The 23451-nt window shown below is 39.1% G+C and overlaps 6 protein-coding genes across 6 annotated transcripts; 3 read left to right on the top strand and 3 right to left on the bottom strand.

Moving 5' to 3' along the window:
- Positions 1–116: 116 nt before the first annotated feature.
- Positions 117–2058, bottom strand: trmt10c (tRNA methyltransferase 10C, mitochondrial RNase P subunit). The gene has a single exon (XM_029498715.1). The coding sequence runs from the start codon at positions 1875–1877 to the stop codon at positions 312–314; it is 1566 nt and encodes a 521-aa protein (XP_029354575.1). The 5' UTR covers positions 1878–2058; the 3' UTR covers positions 117–311.
- Positions 2059–2340: 282 nt separating this feature from the next.
- Positions 2341–4170, top strand: txnl4b (thioredoxin-like 4B). The gene is made up of 3 exons (XM_029498648.1): positions 2341–2512; positions 2611–2762; positions 3466–4170. The coding sequence occupies exons 1-3, from the start codon at positions 2381–2383 to the stop codon at positions 3629–3631; spliced, it is 450 nt and encodes a 149-aa protein (XP_029354508.1). The 5' UTR covers positions 2341–2380; the 3' UTR covers positions 3632–4170.
- A 353-nt stretch (positions 4171–4523) lies between these two features.
- Positions 4524–7073, bottom strand: LOC115041486 (tyrosinase-like). The gene is made up of 7 exons (XM_029498950.1): positions 6294–7073; positions 6020–6221; positions 5670–5811; positions 5246–5499; positions 5049–5159; positions 4892–4941; positions 4524–4802 (listed from the first exon to the last, which is right to left on the bottom strand). Exons 1-7 carry the CDS (start codon positions 7071–7073, stop codon positions 4614–4616), a joined length of 1728 nt encoding a protein of 575 aa, XP_029354810.1. The 3' UTR covers positions 4524–4613.
- A 1043-nt stretch (positions 7074–8116) lies between these two features.
- Positions 8117–11208, top strand: mrpl16 (mitochondrial ribosomal protein L16). The gene is made up of 5 exons (XM_029498704.1): positions 8117–8345; positions 9173–9244; positions 9516–9664; positions 9895–10188; positions 10722–11208. The coding sequence occupies exons 1-5, from the start codon at positions 8276–8278 to the stop codon at positions 10911–10913; spliced, it is 777 nt and encodes a 258-aa protein (XP_029354564.1). The 5' UTR covers positions 8117–8275; the 3' UTR covers positions 10914–11208.
- Positions 11209–11750: 542 nt separating this feature from the next.
- cenpq (centromere protein Q) lies at positions 11751–16335 on the top strand. Its single transcript, XM_029498982.1, has 8 exons — positions 11751–12058; positions 12152–12212; positions 12328–12439; positions 13069–13137; positions 13538–13667; positions 14180–14299; positions 14881–14943; positions 15267–16335. Exons 1-8 carry the CDS (start codon positions 11960–11962, stop codon positions 15444–15446), a joined length of 834 nt encoding a protein of 277 aa, XP_029354842.1. The 5' UTR covers positions 11751–11959; the 3' UTR covers positions 15447–16335.
- On the bottom strand, positions 14678–19281 carry LOC115041506 (C5a anaphylatoxin chemotactic receptor 1). The gene is made up of 3 exons (XM_029498981.1): positions 19124–19281; positions 18196–18359; positions 14678–17766 (listed from the first exon to the last, which is right to left on the bottom strand). Exons 1-3 carry the CDS (start codon positions 19260–19262, stop codon positions 16822–16824), a joined length of 1248 nt encoding a protein of 415 aa, XP_029354841.1. The 5' UTR covers positions 19263–19281; the 3' UTR covers positions 14678–16821.
- Positions 19282–23451: the final 4170 nt, after the last annotated feature.

Raw genomic sequence — 23451 nt, 5'->3', positions numbered from 1 at the left:
TATTTCAAATAAGAACTCGGGCTGCACAACTCCATAAACGAGCTATGGTAATTTGGCACACAAACCCTAACTCAGAAAAAATTCACTTTTTCATTTTTATTTATTTTTTTTTTCAGTAAAGATGAGGTTAAATTACTTTCAATATCTGCAATGGTCTACATAGCATATTGTGCGGCCCCAACAGGGACTCAAATTAAAAACAAAAGAATTTTTCCCTCTCATTTTATTCATCACTTTATTTTTAACATTTCCTTAGATGGTGTTTGACACACACATTGCTAATAACCCAAGGAAAAAAATGTTAGTTGGCTTCATTCATCATTCCACCACATCTTTTTGTCCGCAGTCTTTCTTCCACCCATGTTGCTCTTAAACGATGTCCGTACTCTGCTAACCGGTGGTTTGTTTTCACTGTTACTGGGCAGTCCAGTCATTCTGTGTTTAGCTGTGAAACTAGGCTCTTTATGGGACCTGTACAGACTTTGGTCCAATTTTTTATATGAGCTTCTTGAATTCCTTTCGCCAAATCTTAATGGCCTGCCATTATCCTCTCCTTGTCTATGATTTGTGCCCCCCCGGTCTTTGTCATTGATAGACTCTCCTTGTGTCAGCTCCTGATGAAAACCATCATGCTTCCTCTTAGGCACAAACTTCAGTGCCTCCACCCAGTTTCCCGTGTCCTTGAGAGTGAGCATGATCCGGATCATCTGATCCAGAGTCAAATTTTTGGCCCCCATTTCCCAATTTAGGAACTGGTCTAGGGGCAAACGGGCTGTGGCCAACTTCAGACGCTTGGCATTGGCCAGTGACAAGCCTGTTTGGATGGACCGATCCACGAGGGCTCCAATGATGTAGACCTTGGAGTGGTCAAAGGTGCGGAGGACATTGGGAGAATCGGCAGTGAGGTAAACAAGCTGCTCATGAGGAAACAGATCCACATGGTGGCGGTCAGTGCTGCTAATGAGCAGGCGGTCCCAGGTCTCTGCACCGTATCGTTTGAGCAGCTGTTCCTTGTAGGCCCCGTCATCCTGCAGGTTGCAGAAGTGCAAGTGGAAGGGTTCGACAGCCCGTCGGTTCCACGCTTCCACCTCCATCAGCTGTGACACAGTGTTCTTGATTTCCTGCCTGGACATGTAGGACTCATAACTCAGGTCAAATACCAGTGGCTGATTGAACAGCATGGCCTGGGCGCTCCTCCAGGCCAGCAGCTTGTCCAGAGAGCGGTCCCAGTACTGGAGGAGAAATGTATTTTTCATTTCCCTTACATCGCCATCCTCTGCTCTTCTCTGCTCCATCACAGCTTCCCTCTCCACCTTCCTCTGCTGCTGCTTCTCCTTACGGCTCCTTTTATGGCCCTCCTTGATCGCCAGGAACTTTAGGTACTTCTTTCTGGAAGACTTGGTTGTCAGCTTTGCCAGTGTCTGCACCTCCTCATCACTCATCTCCTGAGGAACTAATTTCCCAGCATGCCGCCACATCACAACCAGATCCCTGGTTGCCTCCAGAGAAGAACTGCCCTCACCTCCTGGTTCTTTGAGGCCTCCACCACCACCATCATCATCATCATCATCATCATCATCACTGACGTCCACTTCATCATTGACCTGCTGTTTCTCTTCTGATGCAGCTTTTGCTTTCATTACAGATTTCCATTTATCCAAATCTATAGTGTCCATGTCCTCCGCCTTATCTCCTTGAGGCTGGAGAGCATCTTTCCACAGTGGGCTCCCACTGTGTAAGTGCCGGGCTGGGACGGACACTTGGTGGTGCCGGACGGGCAGAAAGCTCATCAGCTGCTTCTGGGGGACACAGGTTGCCCCAAAGTGACCCCATCTGTAGAGCTCAGGAAGAGTCCGGCTGCCGAAGAGCCGGAGCATCGCGATGAATGGCTGTACCAACAGCAGGCGATACAGACCTGTCCCACGAACTAACTGCAGCAGAAACTGGTACCGAGCTTGTTGTGCTTCTTGTCCATTTTATAGAAAATTACAGCACCCAGCTTCAGCCTGTCAAATATACCGGAACTCGATTGCACTTGTTTTTTTGCGTCCACGCTTGTCTAACTTACGGAGAAGGTCACGTTGCCGCTCGGTGTCACACTATAATGTGTCTGAGTGAAATCACACTGCTGGTTGGACTTCTTAAAATAATAATTTAAAATAAAATATAATTTCAGTCAAATATTTTCACACCCAATTCATCTAATTAATAATGCAATTTATAAATAAAAGGGATAATACTGTCAAATATGACCACAATAATCATAACCATTGTGAAGCCATTTCGGTTTCCGGAGGGATTTTTTTAAAGGGTCGTACAGCAACAGAGGCGTCATTTCCTGCCAGTGAAAGTAGAGGAGTTCGTTTTATTAGCCTGGAAAATGAGTTTGTTTCTGCCTAAATTAAACTGCAAGAAGGACATAGATGAAGTGATCAAAGGTGTGGCGGAGAAAGTCCTGGTTCTGAGGTTTGGGAGAGACGAAGATTCGGTTTGCCTTCAGCTCGATGAGATTGTAGGCAGGACCGTTTCATTTCACTAGCCAATGGGCTTTATCATCGGTGGTGTCTTTTTGCTTTTTCTAATTTCTCATTTTGATTTGTTTTCATCCAGCTGTCGAAAACTGCACACGACCTCAGTAACATGGCATCGATTTACATCGTTGATGTGGATAAAGCCCCCATATACACCAGATACTTTGACATCAGTTATATTCCCTCCACTGTTTTCTTTTTCAACGGGCAGCACATGAAAGTGGACTATGGGTGAGTCAACTAAGCCGCTGATCAGAATAAAAAATGTATAAATGATAAACTCTGAATAAAAAAAACGAGTCAGTCAGTCAGTTGTCTGATCGCCACCAGATTCCTGATGGCATCTTCTCGTTTTATTCAGCTACAGGTAAAAGAAAAATATCCTTTAAATATTACTGTTATAGAGAAGCTGAAATCGGTTAACTGTAATTTTTACCATGCTTTCCAACTGCTCGTAGCTGGCAACTATAAATTATAAAACTTTATAATTAAAGCAGTAAACATTTTCAAGCTGCTTTTACTAATCTCCATATTCTTTAATCAGCCAATCTTCTGGTCAGGGACACGTAAAAAAGAAATGTGTCACAACTGCAAAGTAAAAGATGACATCTTCAAATGTCTTATTTAGTCCAACCAGCAGCTCAAACCGCAAATATATTTACGAATACAGTTTTGTGGACACGTGGCAGATGTTAGAAATTAACATAATTGCCTAAGGTGTTTTCTTGAAAAATATTAAATGTGACTTTTTTTTATGTCAATCCCCTCATCCATTAACTCTTCCATTATTTCAGCTCTTCTTCAAGGTCATACTTTAACAATCCAGCTCTCCATCTGGTGATTGAACACAAAGGATTCAGTCAATACATATATACAAACAATAAGTTATATGTAAAATTATAAGGTGATAATTATTTTACAATTTTTCTTTCAGTTCTCCTGATCACACCAAATTTGTTGGCAGTTTTAAGACAAAGCAAGATTTCATGGATCTGATTGAGGTCATATACAGAGGAGCCATGCGGGGGAAGATGATTGTCCAGAGTCCTATAGATCCTCAGAATATTCCCAAATATGACCTCCTCTACCATGGAATTTAAACTCATCATGCCCACTGTATTTACCACTGCTGTTTATTAACTCACGCAAAATAGGTTTGATGCCAGCCTCTCTCTGATGAAGTGTCTCAAATCTGGAGCCTTATTAAACATATTCATTTTCCAATGGATTGCACATGTTACATTTCCTATTAATTTTAGTCCTGTCAGGTTGTTGACTTCATTGTTTGAGGCACATAAGAACAGAAATCGGAAAACCTTTATTTGTCCATTTCACAGCACTGGGGCCTGTGATGGACTGGCAGCCTGTGTGGATCATTGCTAAAATTTCCAGTCAAATTTGTTAACATCAGGACATGTTTCATTTTGCAGATTTCTCATTAGTCCATGTTTGGCTGACAGGGTGTGAGTTCTGATGAATGAACCTCTGCAGCTTTATTCTAACTTTATTTTTTTTCTTGTGAAAATATCCTTTGGCATTTTAATATTTCCCATGGAAAACAGCTGTATATCAGCAGAGAGATGCAATGAATTGATCCTGTTTACATGCTCTGCTGTTGAAATAAACCTTTATATTTTACCATTAATCATTGTTTTTATTTCTCTTTTTTGGTATGAAGATGTAAACTGACTTTTTCTTAATGTATAGTTTGCCTCATCATACAAGCATAGGAATATGTTGGAAGAGAAAACAATTTTATGAAAAACAATTACTGAAACCTGATACCCAGTACATTTTTTTTTAAAGTAAGCTTTATTAAGGAGCTGTTGCATTAGTCTCAGTTAAATGTACCTAACAAACTGAAAAAAACTGTGTGTAATATTTGGAAAATTGACCCAATTGTTAACAATCAAATTATGAGCTAATTGCACATTAAGCAGCAACCCTGCAGTGTATAACACCAACTGATCTAAATTGTAATGTTATGCTGTTATTAATTGACTCATGAATTGGTAGCCTGGGCAGTCTTCAGTCTTAGGGTCTCCTGTTCTTTTAGCTGGTTCATGCTCCATCCCTTTGAATCTAAAGCTGTACTTCCACATTTACAGCTGATTCCTGGTTATCTGCTCTCCCCTCTGATGAAGCCCTTGGTGCTGCATTGTGTAGATGAGTCGCACAAGAGGCAACATCCATCGATGAAAATGATTTGTCACTGGTCCCACTCTCCTCCTTTACCCAGACTCCATATAGAGGGTTTGACCTGTAGTCAAGCTGCAATAAACAAAAAGACACTTCCTTGGTATTTACTGCTCATCAGAAAATAATTTAAATATATGTGTTATCTGAGAATGATGACCCACCCCTGAGTCTTTCTCTTCTGTTGGGCCATCCTGTGTTGACTGTTTTTTGCCTGGGATATGTGGGATATATAGATATGTTGTGATGAAAAATTTGATGAGAATGACATACCACCCCATATATATATATATGTGTGTGTGTGTATATACATAATCTCACCTGAGCATTTAATTGCAGCCCCAACACTAACACACAGCAATACAATACTAAAGACACCAACAACAGGCCACTGCCACTGCACTCCGCTGGTTGAGGATTCCTCTAAATAGCCTGGCGACAACAAAGAGAAAATTTCTCATATGTACCATAATCAGACAGTCATATACAAAGAAAGTAGAGATATTTTGAACTCTTACTTGTTCTCATATTCATTTTAGAATTATGTCTACTTTCATCATGTTTTGCAACATTATGACCAGCTCCAGAGCGGGGGAGGCTGTGTTCACTGTAACTGTAACCCAGGCTGTAAGTGTCTCTGCCCCAGAAGTAGTCGTTGGTACGCAGAGGGAGGAATGGGGCCATGTAGGCCTGCGCTCTCTGGGCTGGATGGACCAGGTCACTGTCAGGGTAGGTTGCTTCACTGTGGTCCTGCAACCACTTTTCAAGAAGCCTGATGAGTATTTAAAGCACAGATATACTTTGGGAATGCAGTGCAAATCCTTCATTGTTGTACCTGTTTAAATGTTAAAAGCACGATTGGTGGAGATTTCACTGTGAGGGGAAAACAGAACTACATACTAAGACGCATTAACATTGGAGGAGTAAATCAAGATGACCTACTTGTCAATGAAGCTGTGGTGTAGCATGAATATGGGATCATTGGCTGCAGTAGGAACCAGAGACATAGTGCCATTGAGATATCTGTGGACCAGGTTGTGCATGGAATTATTGAGCCGTCGGGAATCGACAGGAATCTCAAAACCTTGGAGGACAGAGTAACACATCTTAATTATATTTCCACTTTCCTCATGGTGTTTTTGCTTACTATGCCCCAAACTATTGCATTGCTTAATGTATCAGAATGATCACTTGAAACATTTTTAAACTCTGGTGCAAGCATTCAAACTGAAAGTCAGACTTCTTAAAGATTAAGATTAAGATTAATATTATTTGTGAATTGCACAATTTACCTTCCAGCTTGTTCCTGAAACTGTTCTTTGAAGTTTTGTCAAATGGTGGTGTGTCAAAAAGTGGCATTGCCATTGTGTCTTCAACATCACCAGCGGTTGGCAGTGTTTTGTAGAGTGGATCCTTTCCAGGGTTGCGAATCAGATGTCCAGAAGCAGACTGGATGCAGATGATATCAAGACTTTCCTGAAATGGACATATGGTCTCCAGGGCGAAATGAAAGAAGGGTTAGAAGAAGGTAAAGGCATTTAGAAAAGAATGATAATGATATATCACCTTCCACTTTGAAAAAGGGGAAGCACTGTCAATACGGCCATCTTTGCCAACTCCCCCAAAGTACTTGTTGGTACAGATGTTGCAGTCTTTGGTCCTGGTCCAGTCCCAGTATGGAATGTAAAATCCCTGGTTCCCTGTGAGTTCCCTGATCTCCCTCTCGATGAAAAGTAAGAACACTCTGTGCCAGAAGATAAAAGCGGGGCCTCTGTGTGCAGCATTTTTCTCAGAACCAGCGTAGCTCTTAGCTGAGTAGTAGTGCATCCATACATACAAGTCATAGACGCTTGTGTTGTGAAAAACATAGTTCCCATCCACTGTTGTGTCATTGCTGGTAAGGATCGTGTAGCGGCTACTGGTTGTCTGTTTCGCCTGATGCAGGTTTGAGAGGAAGGTATCTCTCTCGGAATCAGTCAGATCTGTTATCTCTTTCCTCTCCACATGATGCCTTTGCATGCACATTGGTCCCCTCCAGCCTGGCAGGCATTGGCTACAGTCAAAGCCATCATAGTTTCCCCAGCAGGTACACACTGAGTCATAGAAGGCGCGAGGCCAGTTTACCCTGTAGTCCACTGGTTTTGGGAGGTCCTTTGCAGGATGGGGTGCACAGACTCCTCGCCCTGAGTTAAATCCACAAGGCGACCCATTCCAGAGGGGGCAACATACCCGGGTCTGCAAAGCCTCTGGTTTTGTACAGGCATGTGGAAACTGAGCCTCAGCACCCTTGAGGCTCATCATATATGAGAGCACCATCAGACACCATACTTGATATGATAGCCCCATGGTGGAATTGATGGAGAAATCAGTACTGGTGGAGTAATTGGCCTAGCATTGAGTGCCAGCAGGATGCAGAAACCTCATTGGTTTTGTTCTGACAGTTTCCTTTTAAAGAGCAAATTTCGTAAGATATTCTGTACCGTTCATGTTGCAATATTTGAACAATTATCACGTAAGCATTTCTCTGAAGTCCCCAAACAGCTGTTCAATCACATTGCTCTCTTACATAACACTGGGTGTTACATCACTGGACCAGGCATAGAGGTTCATTACATTCATTTTATCCCTACTGCCGATTTAATATATATATATATATATATATATTTTTTTTTTTTTTTTTTCATTTTTATTTCATTCATTGAGAAAGAAAAAAAAATACAATATAAACAGCATTCCCAAATCCGTGTGAAAGGGAGCAGAGAGAAGAATAATCTTAATAGGGATTATATTATATTATATTATATTATATATATATATATATAATATAATAATATTCAAAGTAAATTTTTAAATCAAAGTGAAGGGAGAAAAAACAAACCAACTCACCTTGTGTTTTATCAGCTGTGTCAACAGAAGACCCCAAAAGGTCACCATGCTTGGTCAGTGTCCTGTCTGAGAGTCAAAAACAGAGAGATAAGGAAAACAGAACTTTGGATGGACCAGCCACAGTTCACTCAGAGTTGTCCAGTCAGTCCATTGCTGTTTGCATCACGTGTATCCGCCTGTCACTGTCAGGTGGGGGACAAGACAAATGTCATGCAGAGACATGATGTGGAAAACAGCACTGAAAATTGATATTTATTACTGCATTGTTGCGTGCATGGTTATTGCTGCATTTAACTGTTGTCAGAAAACATGTAGCAGCTGTTTAGGAGTTTTCTTGTTTAATCACTTGATATGTTGGCAGTTAAAAGCTCATGTCTCCTAACTCCAGGATACCCCTGCTCTCCGACAGCTGGGACAGCGGCCGTCAGTGTGCTGGTGGCACAAGGGACGCTTTTATTGCGAAAATATGCAGGAACCGGAAGTGTGTCAGCCGGCGGCGGAAGTTGGAGGAAACAGCGCTGCGGATATGGCAGCGACCTTGTACAGAGCGTGGTGGCATTAGCTTATTGTTAGTTTGTCTTGCTGTAAACCTAAAATGGTCTTACACTCAGCAGTTCAGGCGACATTTTAATATTTGCTGTTACGCTTTCAAAGTTAGCGGGATGGTTTCCCTCCTTCAGGCCGCGTTGGGCGGGTTGGCCGGTATCTGCAGAGCCCCCGGTCACGGAAAAGGTAACCTCAAAGTTATACTGTAAAATGTGGGAGGTGTGTATTTATTTATAGCTTTATCTGACAGACCAGTATATGTTTAACAAGAAAGTAAACATTAAGGCTAATTAGAGTGATATTTCTATTGTAATCACCCAGAAAAACGCCTTAAAGCTGCATATTTATGTCAGAACGTCAGTTAATATGCACGAGACAAGACTTCATTGGGCTCACTTGTCCATTACAGCATGAAAATAAACAACACAGACCTAGCGACATATAACGCCACAAGTAAAATCATATATCACTCAGTAAGTGTAAGGTATAAAGCATGCAACTGTGGTGTAAAACAGGTCCAGAGACAGCCTGGTGATAACAGGAATGTACTCAGGACTGTAAGTCCTCATAGAGACTGAAACATCGGCTCTCAAACTTTTTTGGTCATTTCCCACTTTGAACAAGTGACCCACCCCCCCAACAAAAATCTTGACAAATTACATTTCATTTTATAAAACATCAACACCAAGTTCAAAGTTCAAGTTTGTTTGTGTGTGGGTGTTTTGTTTAGAGTGAATTATCTTTATTGTCAATAAAGAAAAGCATTGACAGGAAGATAGACATGAAATTGAAAATTTACTCCCGTTTGTCACGCCCAACCTGTCACCTGGCATAGCTGACCATCAATATATTTGATAACTACAACTCTAGTTTTGGCTTGACAACAGTTCAGATCAAGAAATTTAAACCTAGCGTTGCTTTCGTAGCAGGAACATTTGAACATTTTATTTAAAGCAGAGTTACTTTTGTCAAAATCACGGCAATTTGTGTCTCCCATTCTGTTTGTGTTACAGGTGCTTTGTACAGCAACTTGAAAGTTCTAGCTGCTGGGTTTAAAACATATGACATCCCGCCAGATTTCAGTGGTAAACATTCATCATCTTATCATTTATGTGTTTTATTTATATATATATATATATATATATATATATATATATATTATAAAATGTTTGCTGATTATAAAATTTAATTCAAACTATAACATTGTTCTAGTGTGCATGTATACAGTTGAACTAAAACACACAGTAGAGACCGTCTTTAGATCTGATCCTTCTCCAAGTGTACATGTTCGCTTGAAACTTTGTTTTATTGTTGCGTTGTTCTAATGATTCCCTATAATTTAATTTTTACCTGAAGATGTGGTGCTGCCAGAGAAACCCAAACTGAAACTTATGAATAAGGTGCCTAACGTTATAAAGGCGAGGAAAGAGATGAAGAAGTTGCGGGATATCCAAGGCCAAACAAAGGAAGCAAATTCATTTACCTCAGGACAGTATGCTATTGTGGTGAGTGAATTTATGTGATATGTGCTGGTCTTAAATTGTATTTTTAACTGTTCACATGTATATTAAAACTGAACAGTTATAACAAGAGGAAACTACAAACCGGTTTACCAGAGTGTGATATCATGCTCTCTCTCTCTCTCTCTCTCTCTCTCTCTCTCTCTCTCTCTCTCTCTCTCTCTCTCTCCCACCCCCCCTCTCTCTCTCCCTCTCTCCCTCCCCTTGACATTCAGGCTATGGGAGGAGGCTACCTACAGTGGGGTCACTTAGAAATGATACGTCTAACCATCAACCGCAAGATGGATCCCAAAACTACTTTTGCCTGCTGGCGTGTCAAAAGCCCATATAAGCCAATTACACGTAAAGGCCTGGGTCAGCGCATGGGCGGGGGAAAGGGAGCCATTGACCACTATGTAACACCTGTCTGCTATGGTCGCTTCATCGTGGAGGTGGGAGGAAAGGTGGAGCTTGGGGAGGTTGAACATATCTTGACTGAAGTGGCAAAGAAGCTACCCTTCCCTGCCAAGGTGAGGTATAAAGAATATACTATGCCAGATGCATTTTGATAAATGTAATATATATTCTAAGGAGTTCTTCCAAATGTAGTTTCAGTTCTTAGGTGTAAAGTAAGTCATTTACAATAAATTGGCACACTACCACATCCATAAAACATTTAAAACAAAGTTTAACATATTGGGCTTTTATTTTAATATGTTGAAGAACATTCAGATCAAGAACAAGGGGACCAGGGATGAAGCCCTACAAATTGTACATTTGTTTGTCATCCAATTACTTGTTTTACCACAACTGTTATAACAATTCCTATGCAAGCATTCTTCAACATGTTCTTGCTGTACACAAAGTTGTTTTTTTTTTTTTTTTTTTTTTTTTTACAATTCTCAAGAATCAACAAATAAATATTTAAACATTTATTCTTTTTGGAGATGGTACAGTTTACCATTTGCTCAGTAATATTAATTGATTTGAAACTAATGCAGATGGACAATTTTCTATTGTGGCATCTGTTTGTGTGACAGTATTATCTATGCATTTATTTCAGGTTGTGAGCAGAGAGAGCTTCGCAGAGCTCCAAAAGAAGCAGATAGAGAGGGAGCAGAACAACCAGAATCCATGGACTTTTAAGGACATTGTGAAGGGCAACATGTTAGGAATCAGGAGGGTGCTTAGCCCCTTTGACCTGCACAACCATGGACGCTTCACTGGCAAATTTCACCTCCCAGGAAGGGTGTAATAGACACATTGTCAAACTGTGGCAACATTCAGACTACATTGTTGAAGAAGCAGCCAACATGTTGGAACCCTCTGATTTTCAGTCATATGTGGGGATTAGATTTTCTTTTTCTATGGAAACGTTTAATTTGAATTTATTTTTAATTTTCTGTTTAAAAATATAAACTACATCACATTTCAGTTCCATATGGTGACTTATTTAATTTTGAAAATATTAGATTTGAGTATGTCACTAAAGTCCACAGCGGGGGAAAAAAAAAAAAAAGATGTGAACGAACGGTGAAAACAAATCTACAGACTTTACTAAATAAACAAACAAAAAACACAAAATATTTGATTGTAAAGTATTCACTATAGGTTGAATTATCAAGAGGTGCAATCAGGAATATAGTAGTAACTAGATTTCAGTGAATGAACAGTATTGCCAGGATTCATCCCTTATTTGCTGCAGGTTGTACATGGTGTGCATTTTTTGTCTCGTCTCTGAAGGTGACATTCAGCAGCTACATTTTCCTCCAGTTTTTATCAGCACTTACTTCCTGGAATTACTTTGTCGTTAGTTATAAACTAATAATATCATACTTAATGTCCAAGATCTGAGTAATTAACTTTTTGTCAAAATTTTCCCCCCGATATTATATCCATGCAGCTGTCCAAAGGAGGGAACTGTGACTCCACATTTAAATTATTTAGATATCGATCCACCCCAGTCGGTGTTTATTACTGGTGCTGATTGTAAATCAGCAGGGAGGAAACGCAGCTTGGCACCCGTACATCCGGGAAGCCGTTCACGCATGCGCGATGTGCGCTTGACTGTTCGAAAACGGCGGCGCGAAAAGAAGCAGCTCGTCAGTCGACATAATGGCGACGGGGATACTTTGCGAATTGAGGTGTTGGTGTCTGTGACGTATATAGCATTTCTGCCTTAACATCTTATAACAATAGGACGCAATTTCCACACAAAATTTGTCATCGCTTTACGAGCGTTGGTGTATTTACGACGTCGTAACCAGACATGTTAATGTTATCGTGAACTAGCTAGGGGACATGAAAGCCGGACGAGGCTCTAACCGGGAGCTATCAAAAACACCAAAGTTAAACAAGAAAAGGCGACAGGAAGCGACAAAACAAGAAACGAAGCACATGGTAAGACGGGGACTTCAAGTCGGTGTCCTCCTGTCAGTTTGCAGCTGACTTGGTCGAAGTCAGTCTAAACGCATCACAATGTTTTTTCCTCAGGATCAGGTGCTGGAAGACGATGGCACCGACATCCAGCCCAAACCAGGACAGAAGAGGAAAGGTAACACCTGCTTATTAGACATTAGAGAGCTCATTGGGTGATGGATGGAGAGGGAAGTAACGTACTGGCTCTCATTTGTTTTTGTGTTGCTACTTTTTGTGTCCAATATGTAAAGGGTCATCCTCAGTCCCAACAAAAGCCAAAAAAGCCAAAGGGCGGGATAGCTGGGAGCTGATGCCACCCTTCGCCATCCTTGCCCTGGAGAACATAATGGACTTGTCGATTCTGTGAGTTTCAGAGATAAACCTGTAAAGCTCCTGTTGTCGCCTTTGAAAACATGTATATATATTATATTTTATTCTCTGACATCCAGATGCATGCGTAGATTCCAGGCGAATTACATTTTTAGCTTATTATTTTATATATATTTTTATCCACAAAGTCTCCTGACTTGAACGTCATTGAAAATTAAATTAGAAATGTGCTTATTGTATAAGGCATGCAAATATCTGCGACTTTTGAGGGATCTGCAGGAAGAGCTTTCAAAAATCCCTGAATCAAGAGCAGAATTACTGTTATAGTAATAGCGGGTTACATAATTCTTGTTGTGCGTTGTGATATTGGCAGGTTTTTCTTAGAGTGGGTTTAAGTATTAACTAGTATTAACTTAGTTGAGTATCCAGCATTACTTTTTCGAAGAATGATGAAATCATAAGTAAAATTACACAAACCTGAAATCTGTTTGTCTTCGCTTGGTTTTGTTTGAAAAATATGTGATTTGCCTGTAGATGCCAAGGATATGTACATGTACATTTAAGATTGGTAAACGATATTCTCCTTTACAAAAGTAGGAGGAACAGCCATGAAACAAATCATAAGCAACTTCTTAAGATTTTCTTTTTTTCTGTGTTAACAGAACAACTCTTGCTTTGAGGCGGACAGAAAAGAAAGAGAGCCAGGAACATCTGAACATAATGAAAAACAGGTGAACAGAACCAGTTTTCTAGTGGTCGTGTATTCAATAACCTAAACAATTATGTGTTTAATGAATGGGTTCAGATAAATTATGGCACAGCATGTTGGGGAGACTTTATCGCCATTCTACAAATAAACAATACTTTCTTTTAGGAGGAATGAGATATTACCATCCAAATTTTGATGTTGTTAACATAGTGTACATGCAGAAAAAGCCAAATCGAAACAAATCCCATTCACTCTTTTTTTTTTTTTAATATATAAGCAGTTGTCTTGGATCATTGAAGTTGATAACAAAATGTTCTAAATGGATGTTTAGATTCAAGTGAAAACTGATGGAGTCTCAAGGAGTTGGCTTTCATGTGTTCTTTTGTTTTCTTTATCACTTTTCTATGTCCCATACCTTTTAGGTTCATTTCTCAGTGTGGTCAGCTCAAGGTTCCAGTACAGAAACAAAAATACTTGGAGCATTCATCGTTCAGCAACCAGGAGGAGGCCAAGAAGTCTACAGTTGGAAAGAAGACACTGGACACACTGGAGGTAATCAAATTGAGCTAGTTTTATTTTGATATTTTCAAAGTAAAATCTCTTTGATTAGTTTGTCTTGGTGGTTATATTTCAAATGATTACACAATAAATTGGTTAGTATTTTCATATAAAATGAATATGAAACACTTTTATGATCCATCCATTTTGAGTTTCTTAACCAATTGGTATATTCCGCAGATGTGTTGGTTGGACAAACTGAACCAGTTCATATCCAATCTTATCCTGCAGTGGCTATTTTCCACTATGTTGTGGGATTTTATTTTCCAAATTATTAATCATTAAGTGATTAGTCAGCAAACAATTCACTAATTCAAATAATAATTTGGCTCAGCTCAAAATGCAATAAACATGACATTCAATAAGCAACTGTAAATGTTTAATCTGTTTCAATCCCTGCACTGTAGTGCAACTCCCCTTTAAAGTTGCGTGTCTACTATGTTAACTATGTGTCCATAATAAATGAAATGATATCTTTAGTGTTTGTTTGGTACATTTTGTTGCAGGGAGACCTGAAGGCAGTGGTCCACGCTCTGGAAAGTGCAGAGGAGCAGAGCAATGCTTTGGAGCATTCCTGCCGAACACTAAGGGAGCGTGTGGAGGAAGAGGAAGAGAAAGCTAAACAGGTGCCAAATACTCTCACAAGTATACTAAAAATGAAACTGTTTTCATTACAAAATGCCTCTGACATTTCAGGGTTTATTTTTCTCAATTTAAAACAGAAATGTTGTGTATTTCTTTTAACTCAAATTTGCAAAATTTTATTTCTGGATGTAGCTGGTTGTGAAATATGAAAAATGCAACATCCATCTAATGCCTAAGATTTTAAATGGGCCATTTCAATACTGAGAAATGGCAACTAGAGTTTTAGTTACCCAGAAAAAGAAGTAGTGAACTGCATTTTCCAAAACAAATGTCAATCTCTTTTAGTGAGTCAGCAGTTTTTGTTGGTTGAATATGTGATGAAATATGGTTGTTTTCAAGGACCTGTCTCAATGACTTTATTCTAGAGAGAGAAGGGAATTTTTTTTTTTTTTTTTTATTAATTTTTTGGATCAGCAATAAAGGGCTTAAACTCCAACAAAGAAGAGTTTTTGCATTTATTTTTTTTTTTACCTTTTTAAGTGACAATGAGATGAAGAGGTGGCAATAAAATTCTACTTATGAATTACTTTTCATCCTGTTTGTGTTCATATACATCTTACAGATACCTGAACAAAGAGTTCTCAACCTCCCACATTACCTTCTACAGAGAGATGGAACATTAGACGTAAGTTTGAGTCACGCAAAAAAAAATATATCTCATATGTGCCTGACGTGTTGCTAAGGCTCAGTGTAACTGCATTTTGTAATGATCTTGAGGAAATGTCTTGGTCAGCTCTTTTGCAATTTAACAGGTTCTTAGCATGTTCTCTATTTTGCAACTTCTATGCAGTGTTGCTGAAAAAATTACAGTCAGTGTGGTATTGTTTGGGTTGATCTTGTCATGCACAGCTCAAATTTTAGTTTTTGTTTTAGAATGAGAAATTATGCTCCGTGTCACCATACAATATTGCTAAATATTTATGTTTGTTTGTTTTTTTTTTCTCCCAGATCTGGAAGAGAAAAACTATATCAGACAATGACTCTGAGATCATGGCCCGAAAACTGGGAGAAATTCTGCAGAAATCGGAGGCAATCCAGGATGCCCAGGTGCTGCTTCTACATGCACACAAACACTTTGATCAGCTGGTCAACCCTAACCTGAACTTGGGTAGTGATATTCCTCGGTGAGAAACAGGTCTGAGTAGGGTGCACATGTTCATTGGCATGGTGGTATATGGGGAAGCCTTACTTGTATGTTGTACAATTTATGGTTGTGGAACTCTTAGTATAAGAAAATCCAGCCTGAACAATGCAACACTTGTGTGTAAATGTGTAGATGGTGATACCAACAGTAGTAATTAGTGATGTTAAAAATGTTGTTTGGAAAAGGAATGAAAATGTAAGAAAATTATGAAAAACAATTGGCTGCTTTCTGTATGAATGCAGTGAACTGCTATTTAGCTCTACCCCATGTTGCTCCTTGCCCTGTTTACAGTTGTGTGTTTTTTTTTTGTTTTGTTTTTTTTTTTAATAGGGGCATTCGTTTAAATGTGAACATTAAAATGGATTAATTGTTACCCTTTTGATGAATTAGTTTTTGGTCCAGGTGTATATCCATGTCAATGTAATGCCTGAAAGGGTAACTTTATTAAGCAAAAGTAAAGTTATGGAAAATGTTTACCTAAAATCTCTCAAATACAATCAAAGTGCTCAAATACAATCAAATGGGTACAAGAAATTGTTTTGTTAAGAAAAAAGTTTCTGAAGACAGAAAAAAATTAAACTGCAATGACTAAATAAAACACTTATCAAAAATGTTTGCAACAAACAAACAAGCCACGCTTGCATAAATGAGGCAAAATTATGGATACAGTGCATTCACAATGGAATATTGATCTGTAACAATTTCTCTACAGCATGTTCCTTAGTTTTCTAAAGCTCAACAGACACATTCACAGTGAGTGAGTTGATGCAAGTAGCAGCAGATGGGATCAGATTAGAGCTTGGAAAACAAATGCATTAATGAATGGAGACTGCAATTGTTTGAAGACACCGAGAAAGTACATTAAAGCTCAATGGCCTGAGGCCCGGTAACAGTGATATTCAAATGTGTTGACTATGGTATGTTATTTACTAAGTAGGTCTTTCTTACAGGCCATAGACAAGATGATTCTTGAATTGTTTCTAATGCCAGTTACCCCACTGCCTTTGGCGTGTTGCAACAAAGCAACATTTTTATAATATTCAGTCATCTGGGCCTACAGGCCATGTACCTTCTTGTTCTTTACGGATGGTGGAGAACCAAGCCTTTTTAACTGTGAAATGAGATGTGTTTTTGTGCATCTGCATGTCACTAGAGTTGACAAGTTTTGGTCCGCCTGACAAATCAAGGCACTTAAACTGTATTTCTCTGACATTTTTGCATTTAAATCAAAGTTTTACAGGCCAACAACCCAGTGGAGGGAATCTGTCAGAACGTATGTGTACAGTATATGGTGAAAGGCCAGGAATTGATGGAGTCGCACCCCAATTCAACTTGGATCAGTTTAAATTGAGTTAAGTTTTACATCTGTGAGTTCTTTAGTGACTTCCTGCGTATGGACTCTGTGGACTCATCATTAAAAAGTCGTTCAATAGTAGAAACAACAGAAGCTTTGATGGCACGGCCTAAACCTCGGGCAGCAAACACATATAGCACAGGGTTAAGAGCACTTTTTATGTACACTAGGTACAGAGAAATGTATGCCCCAATTCGTGCTTTTGCATGCAAATCGTTCAAGTCAGCTTTTCCCTTTGCCAAAGCGTGCAGGAACCGACACACAAAATATGGCACCCAGCAAGTCAGGAAGAGGAGCATGGTGAAAAAAAGTACATGATACATCCTGGTCATTTTGCGTGCAATTGAAGGAGTGGAAGAGGTGGGTGTTGGTGGCACTGCCTGCTTAATGGAGAGTAAGACGGCCATGTTACTTCCCAGGAACACGAGGAAGGGTAAGATGAAACCTGCTATTGTCTCTGTGAGAAACAGTCCAATGTTAAAAGTTCCGCTCTCCAGGCACTGGAGTTTTCCTTGAGAATTAGACAGGACAGTGCTGTGGAGGTAGGGGGCAGACAGGATGGTGGCTATCAGCCATAAGATGCCACATACCAGAGGAACAGCCCAGGTGGGTCGTCGCAGTCGGGCCCACACAGGCCTCAGAAGACACAGGCAGCGCTCCAGGGCCACAGCACACAGGAGAAAAGCTGAGGCATACAACCCCAGACCACGGAGGAACATGACCAAGCGGCAGAAACCATGGCCAAATGGCCAGCTGAAATTGTGAGCGAGGTAGCCCAACATGAGGGGGGTACGCAGGAGCAGCACCAGGTCAGCCAAGGCCAGGTTCAGGACATAAACACGAAAACTGCTGGCAGCACGTGTCTCCTCATTGCTGCCTCTGCGTACCAGGTGCCGATGACTCCGCAGTCCAAGGGCCCAAACCACCAGTGTGTTCAGAGGTATGCCCACCTTCAGCAAAGAGAATGAGCTGACAATTAGATTGAAATCAAGACCTTTTAAAGCAGTAGTGTGACCCTGAGGAATATGCCAGTCTTCTGTCTGCACACTAAGAAGTTTTATTTGACAGTGTGTCAGATAAATATAAAAATACAACCAGGAGGCAAAAAGCTCAGCATGGAATAAATGCTGTCAACACCAAATCAGGGCAATCAAACATGATAGAGTCCCTGAGAAGTTGTCAGCATGTCATACGATATATTTAACACAATGTTAACAGCAACATAGCAGGTGCTGATAAAACTAATGTACATAGAAGAAATTACTTGGTCAGTCATCCCACAACCAACAGATGATCCCAGCTATTATGTACTATTATGTATCCCTCTGTGAGCTGGCAGTGTGTAATAGTTAATTCTCATGTCGTGGATGGTTTCTCACCAGAAAGATGAGCAGGGTAGCTGCTATTTGAACTCCCCTGACTGCTTCTGTCTGCCAGGAGATGCTTGAGTTGCTGGGGCTAGCTATAGGCTGGCTCGCTGCAGGGAGAGGATACTGTGTACTATTGGTAAGAGCCATTGAGATTATGTCAAGGTGGAGATGAGCTGAAACACAATAGACATTGTTTTGATGTTGTAGATGCATATGTTTTATGGCTATTTATCCCTGTTGAAAATTCAGTAGAAATGCAAAAAATATTACCAAATGAAAGAAATCTTTTTATGTCTACAAAGCCTGAAAATGCATAACATAGACTCAATATGGATTTTGCATGTCATTCGAACATGCAAAGTCCACATTTGCATCATACAGGCTTCCTTCCATACTTACTAAGCTTGGTTTTTCTGCTCTGAAGATTAAAATATATGCAACCTTGGTAAAATAAAGAGCGTTTTATGGAAGAACTGAGTAGCAATACAATGTATGGCCATGCATCTTTTGAAGCAATTGTTTTCATACCAGTACACTTAGTCATCCGAGAGGCTGACTTATTACTAATATCTGTTCACTTACCCCAAACCAAGCTTTGGCTACATTTATTTATTTATTTATTTTTTTTAACCGACTGATTTTCATTTATTTATTTAGCCTAAATACATAATCTGCGGTGATGTCAGGTGTTGTATTAACAATAATAATTGCAGAGAGAGGACTGTGCCAGTTTGTGTGCACCTGGAAGGAGAACGGCATGCATTCAAACACACCTCCTTTTTGCTAACATTTGCTGATGTTAATGATAGCTGTTGTAGCTGTGTGGTTAAAAGCTAATGGAAATCGCATTGCTAGGATCATAGACCTTAGCCAAGAAGATTTGAAAATAGGTTTCACCAAACCAGTGCCTTGCTAATTTACAGAGTTTGTCGCTTACCTTCTGAATTTCCCTTGTGTGTAGGAGGCTGTAGAAGGAAAAAAAGGTGTGCCTGGCTGCTGCTAAAAGAACAATCTGTCTCTCTACCACTTTCATACTCTCTCTCTGTGTGATTGCAACACACACTTCCTATGAACATGCCCACAAATATCAGGAATATTAGTTGTTAGATGTTTTTCCTTAGCTGAAAAAATATAACTAAAGTGGCATAACCACTTTGTTATGATGTTTTGCTTTAGCTTAGAACAAATATATTATTCCTTGTAAATGGGAAGTGGTTAAAAAGCTGAAGAAAAATTAGCGCATGCTCATGCTTAGATCAGATTTAATGCAGTTTCCTTTGTGAAAGGAAACATACTTTGTGTGGTCAGCAACACATTCACATTCAACTTTATTCCTCCTCATTTTCACACATAACTTACAAAACTTTGTAAGCGCCCATAAATGGGGCCTTTCACTGCAAATTCTACTTGGAAATCTCCAATTTGGCAACATTAAATTGCAGATGCTGAGACACTTGATGGAATATGTACCCAATTTCTCCTAAAACCAACATTGTTTCACAAACATTGCTGGCACCTTAGACTCAAAAGCCACAATGTCGCAAAATATTTGTTACAGTTTATTTAACCACAAAGGCCTTTTTTTTTTTTTTTTTTTTTTTTTTCAAGACTCCCCACTCAAAATCTGGACCATCAACCAATGGGAGTTATAGTTAGTGAGATGGTACCCTTCGTGAGGAGTGAAACAAAATCACACTGAAGGCTTTCTTCAGTTCTTTCATATTTAACATTCCTCCTTAGTTTGAAAACGGTTTAGTCACCCCATAAAAACAAGCTAAACTTGCACATTTCTTTCACAATTTCACAAGATTTGCTATTGTCAAACTTCCACCTCCATTATGTTGCATTATACTGAGGCTGTCTGAGATGCTTTTTTTGAACAATACAGAGTCCTTGGTTTAACCACAGTGCAGATGAAATCACTTGTTTTGACACATTGTCAGACAGTTTTGGTTTCTACCCCTGCAAGTTTTGGTTGATGTCGACCAACTTCAAACTGCAACTTTAAGATGATCAGTAATATTAGCAATTTCGGCTGGATGATGTGGTATTTGAAAGCTCCTTGAAGTGCAATTACGAATAGTTTTCCGACTAAAGTAGAAAACAAATTCTTACTTTCATTTGCAGTTTGCATTTGCAGCTGAACAGTTGGTTAGGTTATTTTTACCCAGCAGCTGATTAATTCTTTTTCCTGCTAAATTTGCACATCCTTGAACATATCTAATTAGCTGCTAAATTAAAATGCAACATTTTTAATAACATTTGCTCAGAAACCAGAAATTTTTAGGTGAATGAAAAAATGTTTGGCCCTTGAATTTTAAATTACCTGTGAAACTTAATTTCATGACATGAAAAAATGTTGTTGAGCTTCATGAATAAACATTTAGCTATAATCTTTATTTAAAACATTTTCGATAGCAAACTACTGCTGAAGTCCACTGCTTAGATAAAATTGAAAGTTCAGAAATTTCAACCTTTAGATAATAGAGCACTGCCATGAGTTTTAAATGTCAAGACATAAGACTTACCAACTTACCCACGCTTTTCATTGTGATTTGACTATGATGAGGCATGGATAGAATCAAACTGTGTAACATTGTGCTAGTTTGCTGATAAGCTGATTTTAAAGTGATCAATTATGTGGTGACTTCATGTAATGAGGAAAAAAAAAAAACAATGCAGTGCAAACGTGTAGTTTCCTAATTTCTTAAGTTTAGGGATAATATAAATATTTTTTCAAGTAAATAATTAAGTAAATACATTTCTGGATATTTTCTGAGGGCACTATAGCTCTGTTGGATTTGTCATAAAAGCAAATTCTTGTTTTCTTTTCCAACAGGTTTTTCCAAAAAGCCCATGCTCTCTAAGTTTTCCAAGTTTATTAGCTATTTTAAGATTATCCTTTAATTGTAGATAACAAGACCAAAAGAAGACAGCACCTTTTCCTTTTCTCCAGCGAGAGGGGAGACTGCATGTGATGCTGGATGACATGGCAGCAAGTGAGCTATCATTTATATTATGGCCAGAATATTAAAAAAAGATCATTGTACATTTCAATTAGTCACTGTAACTTTTCTGTTGGCCTTGTTGTTGAGAAACTTGTTACATACTTCTTTGAGCTACTTGATGGGAGACTCAAGTGATCCAGCAATTTGGGCCTTCAATTAAGTCTCTCCAAAAATACCATCAAATTCTGTTTTTTGGCTCATAATATAAGTTTAATATAATATAAGTAAGTCCAACGCCTCTCCTTTTTATCTCCCTGCTCTGTCCTTCCTACAGTCTAAATAGAAAAACAAACTTGGTTATCATAAATTTAAAAATGTATCATGAAGGTATTCATTGCAGATCATGTTATTATGATTAAAAAAACAAAACAGTAGGAACCGGTAGGACAGTTGTCCTGCCCTGTGGCCCACAGCATATGCAAACTCTAACCATGTCACTCTCTGTGACCTCGAATAAGCACAAAGCTTCTATTGACATCATTTCCTTCATCATCATGTGTTTAATGAAAGAAAGCTCCTATATCATTTGTGATTTTTGTATTGGTCAGCATATTGATGCCAGAATGTTTCTATGATTGATCTTCACCAGTAGGTGGCAGTGTAGTTTAATTGGTAAACAATATCATATTAGTCATTTTGTCTTTTTTCTTTTTTTCTTTTTTTTTTTTGTTATTACTATTATTATCTCTCCAGGAATTAGATGGGTCTTTTTAAGCCAACCTTTTGTGAGTTGACTGAAACAGGACTTGAATCTTAATTCACAAGCTCCTTTCCCTGTTTCCTAGTTTATTTATTACCTTAGAATTTGAAACAATCATAAAGGTAATTTCATTGTTTAGTGGCATCCATTTATTAGCTATTGCTGCCTTTGATCCATGGAATGAAGCATATTTTTGATAGATATTGCTGCTTGTCACTTTTGTGTGGGAGATGGGGTTAAAACACGTGTTCATGATAGCTCAATAATTTCACTGTGAAATTTAAATTACAAATTTTGGACAACGACAAAAACCCAATCCTTTTTAATTCCACATGATTAGAGGCTCTTCAGCATTTTCTTAACAGATTTACACAAAGGATTGGTCAAATATGAAGGACCAACCAACTAAATCTCTTATTTTGGACAAATCATTTTCCGAAATCGTTAAAATTAATCATGAAACCCAAACAAAAGTAGCTGAACCGTTGTCCTGATGACCATTTCCCATGAAATCAAAATTACAAAACTGCGTTATTATTTCAGAGCATATTTGGCACATAATGTGTATCTGCAAATATATAGTTATGAATAACTCATGGATTCCGGCACTACCTGCAACAAACCACTCTCAAGAATCTCAAACTGCTTTAGATTAAAATCATATACACTGTTAGCGAAAACATTAAGTTCAGACCAGGACCAGTTGTGACCAGAAACCTTTATTTCTCTTTGTATCCAATATATGTCAGTATGATGCCGTATTAGTATGTCAAGAAAATATACCCAAAATTACTGGGGCAAGGTGAACTTAGTGCAACAGGGTCCATTCCAATGAAAACTGGACACAAACCTGAGCTTGCTCCAGACCAGGCTGACTTGCTGGCTTCAGTGATCGGTTTATATTGTGAGTGGAACGCCCCGGCTTTTTACCTAAAGGAGGGGAGGTTCCTCCTCTTTTCTCTAAAATCCAATACACACATTCTTCGAAGAGAATCGTGTCATCTTGCTCTGACAGTTCCTGGCTTGACCGGTGGTGTCACAGTTCGGCCTTGTACACATGCAGTTCAGTCAGTTCAGTCTCATCTCACCACATTTGATTTCCTTATTTCCTGACAGACCACTTGCTGTGTTTTTAAGAAACTATTTAACAGTCTGCTTTTAATGCACAAAACACACATAGTGATCAACCTGTCGGTAAGCAAGCAACATTTCCACTCTCTGTACTAAGTTTTTCCTTCCTTCCTTTAAAATATAAGCCTATTTGACAGATGCACTTTTTTAATCTAAAAGTTATTCTCTTTCTTTTTTACTACACAACTTCAGTCTACTACTACTATTACTACTACTACTGCTACTCAGGTCTGTAAGCCGGAGGAATGACTTGGAGGGAGCTGACCATTTCTAAATTCCTCTTGCTCATGCTGTAATGTTCTTTAATTCAATGTTCGGTGAAAAAAAGGTAAAGAAAAAGCTTCCCAAAGACTTGGCTTCAAGGTTCTGTCTGTTGCTTTGCAGACATTTTAGTTGCCGGGGAATGTAGGGATGTGGGTAAGGACA

Source organism: Echeneis naucrates, chromosome 3 (assembly GCF_900963305.1).
Source record: "Echeneis naucrates chromosome 3, fEcheNa1.1, whole genome shotgun sequence".
NCBI classification, from domain to species: Eukaryota; Metazoa; Chordata; class Actinopteri; order Carangiformes; family Echeneidae; genus Echeneis; species Echeneis naucrates.
The sequence above is the reverse complement of the archived record's forward strand: the minus strand, read 5'-3'. Positions and strand labels throughout refer to the sequence as shown.

Coding starts and splice junctions, on each gene's coding strand:
- trmt10c (XM_029498715.1), bottom strand. CDS start 1,877: ATGCTCCGGCTCTTCGGCAGCCGGACTCTTCCTGAGCTCTACAGATGG.
- txnl4b (XM_029498648.1), top strand. CDS start 2,381: ATGAGTTTGTTTCTGCCTAAATTAAACTGCAAGAAGGACATAGATGAA. Junction 2,513..2,610: donor GCCTTCAGCTCGATGAGATT/GTAGGCAGGACC, acceptor GTTTTCATCCAG/CTGTCGAAAACTGCACACGA. Junction 2,763..3,465: donor CACATGAAAGTGGACTATGG/GTGAGTCAACTA, acceptor TTTTTCTTTCAG/TTCTCCTGATCACACCAAAT.
- LOC115041486 (XM_029498950.1), bottom strand. CDS start 7,073: ATGGGGCTATCATATCAAGTATGGTGTCTGATGGTGCTCTCATATATG. Junction 5,812..6,019: donor TTTCAGGAACAAGCTGGAAG/GTAAATTGTGCA, acceptor CTGTCCTCCAAG/GTTTTGAGATTCCTGTCGAT. Junction 5,160..5,245: donor TAAAATGAATATGAGAACAA/GTAAGAGTTCAA, acceptor TGTTGTCGCCAG/GCTATTTAGAGGAATCCTCA.
- mrpl16 (XM_029498704.1), top strand. CDS start 8,276: ATGGTTTCCCTCCTTCAGGCCGCGTTGGGCGGGTTGGCCGGTATCTGC. Junction 9,245..9,515: donor CATCCCGCCAGATTTCAGTG/GTAAACATTCAT, acceptor TTTTACCTGAAG/ATGTGGTGCTGCCAGAGAAA. Junction 9,665..9,894: donor CAGGACAGTATGCTATTGTG/GTGAGTGAATTT, acceptor CTTGACATTCAG/GCTATGGGAGGAGGCTACCT.
- cenpq (XM_029498982.1), top strand. CDS start 11,960: ATGAAAGCCGGACGAGGCTCTAACCGGGAGCTATCAAAAACACCAAAG. Junction 12,059..12,151: donor AACAAGAAACGAAGCACATG/GTAAGACGGGGA, acceptor TTTTTTCCTCAG/GATCAGGTGCTGGAAGACGA. Junction 13,668..14,179: donor AGACACTGGACACACTGGAG/GTAATCAAATTG, acceptor ATTTTGTTGCAG/GGAGACCTGAAGGCAGTGGT.
- LOC115041506 (XM_029498981.1), bottom strand. CDS start 19,262: ATGTTCATAGGAAGTGTGTGTTGCAATCACACAGAGAGAGAGTATGAA. Junction 18,360..19,123: donor ACACAAGGGAAATTCAGAAG/GTAAGCGACAAA, acceptor ATTGTGTTTCAG/CTCATCTCCACCTTGACATA. Junction 17,767..18,195: donor CTACCCTGCTCATCTTTCTG/GTGAGAAACCAT, acceptor TCTTTGCTGAAG/GTGGGCATACCTCTGAACAC.